We start from the raw sequence: 9,730 nt of genomic DNA, 5'->3' as shown, positions 1-9,730 counted from the left end.
ATAGAAAACTTCTATTCAGCAATCATATAAGACACATTACCTCAAAGACATCCAAGGTCATAGCCCAACTTTACCCTGTAATCAACAGACAAAGCAAATTGGATACATAAACAAAATTAACAATTTAGAAGATGGTGATTCGGCCGGTCATCACTTATGCGTCCCCCGCATGGAACCACACCATGCGGGGGGCGCAAATACAAATATTCTAAAACTACAGAGATTGCAGAATAAGTGCCTGAGAATGATTCTGGATGCCCCTTGGTTTATCAGAAACACCCAGATCCATAGAGAAGTCAACATTCCTTACATCTCTTCCCTTCTTCTAGATCTAGCAGTGAAGTTCTTTACCAAGACTAGCAACCACCCAAACCCTTTGATCAAGGAAGCTTCGGAATATAATGAAGCGGAAAGCTACAAATATAAAAGGCCAAAATATATCTTAAGTACAGCTGAACAAAGCTAATTTCACTTCCCTCACTGGGCGAGCATGTGGCTCATAAACACTCCATTCAAAGTTTTTCATTTCAGACAAAGGGGAATACGAAAAGCAATTTTACTTCACCCATCTAGCCAGAAATGTCATTCGTTATTCGTATATGTTATATACGAATGAACATAACTTTGTTATGTTCATACGAATGAATATAACTTTGTTATGTTCATACGAATGAACATAACCTGTGAATATAATTTTGTTATATAACATACCGAAACCAACTTTGAAATTTGTTAATTAGTCAACACTCTTTGATCCATATATGTACCAATAGAGGGTGTTGCTTGTCAAGGAAAAAGTAAAATAATAATAATAAAAAAAGTACCCGGTATGATAGATAACAGTGCATCAGCAATTATGAAATTTATATCAAGGCATAAGTTGTTTTTTGGATCTTTGCTAGTTGTATGGATTGTTGGAATGATTTGTACAGGTAATAAATATTCGAACACACTTGTGCTTACTACTAACGTTAAAACCATTTTCCTGTGCATTGTATATATATAGTATGTATTGTATCAATAACATGGCCTCCAGATGCCCTAGAATTGTAAGCTGTATTGACGCGGGTTTCATGATTTAATCTCAAATATGCACTACTCCCTGTGAACATGTAGGGAAAAAAAATCTTAGAAGAAGAAGAAAAGTTGCGGACTACATTACGTTGTGGAATAAGAGCAGATATGAAATTTCAAAAAAGCATAAAACAATATACTTAAAAATCTAAGAATAATTTGCAGTTTATATTTGTAATTTACATAACCTATAATTTGATGACGGAGCACGCGATAGAAATGTGTGTATGTGGTAGTGAGAATTTGGAGAACATGACATTGGTGTATTTCATAAATGGAAAGTGACCATAACACCTGAGATAAGATCTGCTCACACATTTCCTGAATGCTAACAATGTCAGGTTTCTTAATAACGTTTTTATTTTAATATGATTGTCATTGATGCCATGTGGTCACTCTCAATTTTTCTCAGAACTCTCATATCTGAAGAAGTCTTCAGTACTTGATTAACTGTTTTATTTCTAACTCAGCTCTCATATCCCCAAGTTAAAATTAGACTAGGATTTGACTAACTTCTCTCTTCTTCCATATAAATTTGTTCACTTGACTCCTTATAATATCAGCTTTGTGAATTCTATTGTCTAATATTTTTCAGATGTTAGCAAAAGTTCTCTATTCATTTATTTAATAATGTTAAAATGCCTTCCCCAAGCATATATCTGAATAGCCTCCCAGCCGAACACTGCTATCCAGTTGCTCATAACACCTGACGTGCTTTGGATTGGCTGCAATGACTCTCTCCAAAAATAAAGAAAATTTTTTTGATATGTGAGAAATTTTGGAGATCAAAGTCAATAGATTGGAGTCAATACTATTAAACTAAACTGTTTAATAATAACATTGATAGTATTTTAGTAACTAGTATGACCCATTTATTGGCCCATTTCATCATTATAAATTTCCTGATATGCATCTTCAAGGAATGTACAGGCTACTAGGACAGCATTACATAATTGTGTTTATATTATTACTTATAATTACTTATAAAATTATCAATAATTTTCCTCCAAATTAGACTATTGCTTGTCAGCCCTCCAGTATTGTCATATCTGATATCTTGGTCTTACTATGGCACTTCTGATTTAATCAGTCCACCTAGATCTTGATCTACATCTGGGTCTTTTTTTTTCTCTACCATTTTAGCATGAAACAACTGCCCATACCAAAGTGCCCATAGCTTAGATCAGCTCACCTCACAAATTTTTGAATGCTAAGTGTTAAGTTCCTTCCTTAATATTATTATTATTATTACATGACACCTTCAAGGAGTCCAAGGACTCATCAAGGGAGGGTGCCTACTTTTACAACTCCCTATCTCCATCATCTATGCAATGCCATCTACTGCTCATTGTCACCACTAATATTTTTTTGTCTGATGTCATCTGTTCACTCCCCTCTTATCTGTGGTCTCTAGTCTTTAATCAGGTGCTTTATTTCTAACCCATCTCTCAGATCCATAACTTAAAACTGGTTTGAACACTGTCTTGTATAATGACAGTGGTTTATTCATCTGACTCTCAACTGTACTAGCTCTGTTTCTATATTTGATATGCTGTCTTCACTAAAAACTGTGCCTAAATAGCTGAAATATTTTACTTGTTCTATAGGTTCTCCATTCAGAATGCAACTGAACTTTTCTATGTTCATAGTTTTGGTCTTTTTATTGCTGATTTTCATGCCAACATCATCTGCATAAAGCAAAGAACTAAGTTTGCTATCTCTGATTTTAATATCAGATTTAACTTTTTTTCATAATGTACCCTTGTCTTACGCCTGATATTACATCAAACCATGATCCTGTATTTCCTTCAGTTCTGACTACTGACTTACAACTTAAATATAGACTATGTATTTCCCTGTACAATGTTTCATTTACTCCCTATATTTGCATTTTGAAAAGCTGTTCTTTTGGACACCTTGTTGTAAGCCTTTTTCCAGATCTACAAAACTTAAGTACAGGTCCATGATTTCTTAGCTATCTTGTAAAGTGAAAATCTGACCTTGATAACCTCTGTTTAGCCTGAACTCAGATTGTTTTTCCTCCAAGTATCTCTTAACAGATTTTCTTAGACTCTTCTGAAGTGTGTTTGCATGAATCTTATCTGGACCACTTAGTAGAGAAATTCTTCAGTAATTCTCGCATTCTTGTATTTCATCTTTTTATAGATAACTATGAGAGCTGTACTCCAATCATCTGAAATTCGACTCTCTGACCAGGCCTTCTGAATTATTCATTATAGTTAATACAGAACTTTTATACCTCCATATTTGAGCATGTTTGGTTGAATATCATTTGCTCCAGCTGTGTTTCCACATTTCAGGCTTTTGATAGCTTTTCTAACTATCATCATGCTCATAACGTTAATTATGGATATAGACCATATTGGTCTGTTCCGGTCTCATTATCCATCTAATATCCTTTTTTGAGATCTACCTGGCCTTCTCTTTCCAATTGATTTATATCTTTTTTAACTAGTCGTGATATACCCCTGTTTGCATTACTCTTGGATATTTTCTGCTTGTTTCATTTAACAGTTTTTCAAAGTAATTACTCCAGATATCTAGCATATCTTTATCTTCAATTTTCATGTCACCTTTGTCATCATATTTTATTATCACCTTTATTTGATTCCTTTTATTGTACTCTTTCTTCCACTTCTAAGTTTTTTCAATTGCCTCCAGAATATTTTGCTGCCTTCTTGATATTTATCTTTTATATTCTTACTGAACTCTTCTCATGACTTGTTTAGCTATTTTACACATGGCTAAGCTCTCTTTACATTTTTCTCTGTGTATTCTTTTAGGACATCTGCTAAGATTGTAACTGGTCTTTGTCTTCTATGGACCCTTTTCAGTATATCCTTATCACCATGATAACCAGGGGACCAAATTTGTGCACAATAATCCATATGAGGCTTGATGAAGGCTTTATATAATGTAATCAGAACCTCTTTAGTTCTACAAGTAAAGATCCTCTACATCATTTGCCATTACTTGATGCGATATCTTCGCAACTCGTGCTCTCTGTACTTCAGATCCTTGTCTGCCACCATCATTCCAGGATCTCTTATCTCCTCAGTTCCCTCCAAAACTTCCCTGCCAAGTGTATACGTTACATCCCATTGTTGCCAACCAAATTTCAGAACCTCACACTTTGCAACATTGAATTGACAGTTCCATACTGTTACCCACTTGAAGTCCTTCTGTAAGACTACAACATCTGCTTGATTCCTCCTCACTCTCCCCAGTTTTGCATCATCTGCAAACGTTATATAACACCAGTTAAACCTATCCCAATATCATTAATATGCATATTAAATATCAGTGGTCCCAAAACTGACTCTTTCTGCACACTAGTAGTGAATTCCTCTTTCAAGATAGTGTCACCAACCCCATACACACAACTTGCTGATGCATATCACTAGTCTGTCATCCAATCATATCTGCTTCAGTTTAGTTACTAACGTGTGGTGTGGCAATCTATCAAAAACTTTTGCAAAATTTGATATGCATTCTCCCTTGTGCTATACATTCATCACTTTGTTATAGTACATAAGCAAGATGGTAAAGCACAACCTCCCTTTAACAAATCCATGCAGACACAAGCACAAAGAATACCACTGTTATCAACTCACTTTTCTATCTATCTCTCACTAACCTTTCTAATACCTTAATTACAGCTCCAAATATACAGATCACCTTATAATTATCACCTTAGCTTTATCACCATACTCCTTTGGGACTTGTATGTGTTGCAAGACTTTTGTTAGACAGATTGGTCAAGGGTAAAGCTAACTCCTTGGAACATTCCCTGAAGACATGTTGATATGTCATCAAGTCCTTTTGCCTTATTGACATCTGGCATACTAGGGGGGGGGGGTGTTTAAGGGTCCTTATTAGGGGGTTATTATGTATAAGGTGCCTTATTAGGAGGTGCTTAAGGGTCAAAGCTGTATAACTGAGGGGGAGACCTCCACATAGCCTTTAAAAGAATGCGGAGAACCGACCAGGGCTTCTAACCTAATGTCCAATCCTCACCTTCTCGTGGTGCACCCTGTTGGGTATCTACTTGGATACTGAACGAACGAGGATGGGCTGGCAATTTGGGATTTAGCCGACCAAATTGTATTCTTATTGGTTAAATAAAATTAAAAATGATGGTACAACATGACAAAATTTCATGCCAGCTGGGGCGTCGTCCGGTTAAACAAGGCCCCCGTTGTTTTCATTAGGGAACCAGGGCGAACAGCAAAAAGTCAGCTACCGGAACAAATCTGAAAACAAACCCCAACTCAACATTACCAGAGTTAAAGATCGGTAATATCAACGTGAGAAGCCTGAATGGCAAAGAAATGGAGCTAGCTGAGGAATTAGATAAGTACCAGATCGACATAATAGAGGTGACTGAAACAAAAAAGACCAAAACTGGTCAGATCTTTCTGAGCAATAAATACAAAATGTTATATTCAGGCAATAACAATCAAGGAAAAGAAGAAGTAGCCATAGTATTCAACACAAAATACTAGGCTAATCTTCTTGAATGGCAGTCAGTCTCAAGTAGAGTAATGTGGGCAAATATGAGAATGGGGAACTGGACAATGAGACTTATTTGTACCTATGGTCCCACAGAAGGTTCTACTAAGGTAGAAGTGGAGGAATTTTTTGATGCTTTAGAAAAAGCAACTGACACAATGAAAAAGGAAAAGTTGGTCCTTGTTGGGGATCTAAATAGCAGAGTAGGAAATGATTGTGAGACATACAAAAATTTTTTGGGAAAATTTGGAGAAAAGAGCAAAGCTAATAATAATGGCAAATATCTGTTGGATTTCTGCTCAGGACATGGACTGGTTATTACTAACACCATGTTCCAACATAAAAATGTGCACAAATTCATATGGAGAGAAGAGGCTAGGAATAAGAAAAGTCTCATTAATTATGTTATTGTTGATAGTGATGTTTTCTCCCTGGTGCAGGACACCAGAGTGTACAGAGGATTTGAAATTGGAAGTGATCACTATTTAGTCTTGAGCAGGATAAAATTGAATTTCATATTGAAAAGAATAACATGTAAGAAAGTTTTAAAGCAAATAAAAGTTGAGCAGCTCTCAGATGTGAACTGTAGACTAAAATACAGAAAGATTATTGAAGAAAAAATGAAAGAGTTTGAGAACAGGAATCAAACCTTAGAGATTCAGTAGCAAATTCTGAAGAGAACATTGATTGATTCTGCCAGAGAGGCATGTTGTGAGGTTGTCTGCAAGGATAAAATAAAATTAGAACTCCCTGGTGGACACAGGAAGTTAAAGAGACAGTGAAGGAAAAGAAGGAAGCATATCAAAAATTCCTGTCCAATAAGTCAGCTTGTACTCTTAGAAAATATAGAGACAAATGCAAGAATGCTAAACACTTTGTAAAACTAGCTAAACAAAAGTCATGGGAGGACTTTGGCAAGAATATAGAAAATAAATATCAAGATGGTGGCAAAATATTCTGGAGGTTGTTGAAGAAGCTTAGTAATGGAGGAAAGAGTGCTGTAAAAGGAGTTAGAGATGATAAAGGTGACATGAAAACTGGAGAAAAAGATATCCTTGAAGTATGGAGTAATTACTTTGAAAAACTGCTAAATGAAACAAGCAGTGATGACAGCACAGTGGTAAAAAAACACTGACTAGGCATGCAGGCAGGAATACATATCCATACTTGAAGTAGAAAAAGCCATCAAAGGCTTGAAATGTGGAAAGGCAGCTGGAGTAGATGATATTCGACCAGAAATGCTGAAGTATGGTGGTATAAGAGTCTTACAGTGGCTGCACTGCATAGTTCAGAAAGCCTGGACAAAGGGACGAATTCCCGATGATTGGAGTAGAGCTCTCATAGTACCCATATATAAAAAGGGAAATAAAACCGAATATGAGAATTACAGAGGTATTTCCCTACTGAGTGTTCCCTACCGCAAGTATACTTTAGAAACGGTTGAGAAGAATTGTGGAAGAAAAGCTTGGTGAAGAACAAGCTGGATTCAGGCCAAACAGGGGCTGTCAGGATCAGATCTTCATTTTATGACAAATAGTCGAGAAAGCATGGGAATATAACAAAGAAGATATTTAAGTTTTGTCGATTTGGAAAAGGCATATGATAAGGTGCCAGGAGAGAAGCTATTCAATACGCTGCAGTTATATGGTGTCAATGGGGCATTATATCAAGCAATACTTAGTCTTTATTTGAGTTGTAAGTCAGTAGTTAGAATTGAAGGAAGTACAGGAAGATGGTTTAATGTTAAATCTGGTGTGAGACAAGGATGTGCATTATCCCCTCCATTATTCATTATCTATTTGGATCACATTATGAAGGAAAGTGGTATTAAACATGATATCAAAATTGGAGATGTTAATGTCAGCTCTTAGCTTTATGCGGATGATGTTATACTTCTAAATAAATCCGCTACAACTCTGCAAGATTCTCTGACTAAATTGAATAACTGTTGTAAAACATATGGTATGAAGGTCAGCAATAAAAAGACAAAGACAATGAAAATAGGTAGAATTGTTGAAAACGTCAAGTGTGTTGTGAATGGATAACCTGTAGAACAAGTAAAACATTTCAGCTACTTAGGCACGATTTTTAGTGAAGATGGTAAATTAAATATAGAAATAGACAACAGAATCAGCAAAGCTGGTATGGTGGGAAGTCAATTGAATAAATTCATATGGAATAAGAGAGAAATTAGTCATAACACTAAATTAAGTGTATACAAGACAGTGTTCAAACCAGTTTTAACTTATGGATCTGAGAGCCGGGTCAGAAGTAAAACACTTGACCAAAGACTAGAGGCCGCAGATATGAGAGTCCTGAGAAAGATTATAGGCATGACAGATGGCATCAATGGCAATATCATATTAAAAACGAGGATATTAGAAAAGAACTTGACATTGTCAGCATCCAGGAATGCGTTAACAGAGCTAATCTCAGGTGGTATGGTCACCTAAACAGAATGAGCGAGGAAAGATTAGGAAAACAAGTGTTCTCTGCCAGGTTGGCAGCAAAACGACCCAGAGGAAGACCAAGATATAGGTAGATTGATACGGTACAGAGTGCCTTAGACTATAGAAATATAAGATCTGATAATGTTGGAGTCTTGACAAGTAACAGACTGATTTGGAGGAAAATTGTAGATAGGAAGTGTAATGATTTAATTTTTTCATGTAGTACTATCATATCCTGTACACGGCAGGAATTTGATGATGATGACATCTGGCTTACTTACTCCTCATGTATCCCTTGCTTGCTCACCATTAAGTCTTCTCTCATTTTGTTTTCTGCATTTGAGCTTCTGATTTCACACTAAGAATGAAACACGCTAATGAACTGCTCATTGAATACCTCAACTATGTCCTCTGCAGCAGTTACCAATCCCTCTCTTTCATCGATTAACATATCTTACCGTAATCATTCATTTTTTTTCTACTTGCCACATATTGAAAAAAACTCGAGAGTTTTTCTTAGCTTGATTTGCTATTTTCTGCTCATACTGCACTTTTGTTGTCTTTACCAACTGAGTCACTCTCTTGGCCTTCTCTTTATACTCTTCATACAATTGATTATTATCATTATTCATCTTATGCTATCTCAAAAGCACCTTCTTCCAGATTTCATGCTTAATCCACTTGTTCATCCATTTTACACCTACGTTATTCAGCCTTTTGACCTTCGGAATACATTCTCACATTGATGCTGTTATATATTTCTGTCAGTTCCTAAGGTATCTATTTCCTTACTATTCAACTCCCCCATTTCACACTATAGCTCCAAGCTGTCTCATAAGCTTGTCATAATCATCAGCATTGTACTTCCACATATATCCTTTTCTTCACAGAAATCTGAATATGGCTAGCCACAACCCAGGTGATCACTTCATGATCAATATCACCAATTGGAGGAAAATGTGAAATCCCACTTACAATTACATTGTCTGATGAAATAATCAGATCTAAAACTCTCAATCTTTGCATGTCTTTTACATGCTGCCTGAGATAGTTATCTCTCAAGAAATTAATTTTATTTATTCCCAATTGCTATCTCTTCATTCTAATTTATATCACCATAATTAAAGTTGGCCATAATAATTTGGAAACAGCCCTTTTTTCACTAATCCAAGTTGTTTATACATTTCATCATCACCACCCTCCACATTTCCTGGCCTATGGCAACATCCAACTAAATATGTTTTCATGTTCAACCACCACCTCATACCACACTACCTCATGACCATTGCCACTATATCCTTCTTTCATGTCTACCTTTATGTGGACATAATTCCCCTGTTATCATCAGCAGTACTCCCTCTCTCTTCTTGTCCTTCCTATCCTCATGAAAAGTACTGTACCCTTCCATTTCTATTTCCCATTAGGATATCATCTTCATTCAACCATGTTTCACTTATTCTGGCAAGTTTAGGATGAATAAACTAATCAATGAGACCATTTCATCTCCCTTGATACTTCTGGCATTTGTAAATAAACACAGCAGTTCACTTTTAGGTCTATAACCAGTCCTACCCAAGCCACTTGTTGGTTGCGATTTCCCCATCACACCTGTCCTAGCCCAATCACCTTTATCACCACTTACCACATATCTGCTCAGTCTCAACTTTCCCACA

General features: G+C 36.1%; 1 protein-coding gene across 1 annotated transcript in view; it reads left to right on the top strand.

Moving 5' to 3' along the window:
* Positions 1-829: 829 nt before the first annotated feature.
* The window catches only part of LOC150105393 (uncharacterized), a 156,468-nt gene continuing 147,567 nt past the window's right edge, over positions 830-9,730 (top strand). Inside the window, exon 1 of the mRNA XM_090393951.1 lies at positions 830-932. Coding sequence (XP_090250077.1) covers positions 830-932 — 103 coding nt within the window. The remainder of the gene's footprint in view (positions 933-9,730) is intronic.

This window comes from Typopeltis vanoorti, chromosome 6, assembly GCF_054136105.1.
Source record: "Typopeltis vanoorti isolate ZY-2024b chromosome 6, IOZ_Tvanoo_1.0, whole genome shotgun sequence".
Lineage (NCBI taxonomy): Eukaryota > Metazoa > Arthropoda > Arachnida > Uropygi > Thelyphonidae > Typopeltis > Typopeltis vanoorti.
Note: the sequence above shows the minus strand (reverse complement) of the source record. Positions and strands in the feature narration are given on the sequence as shown.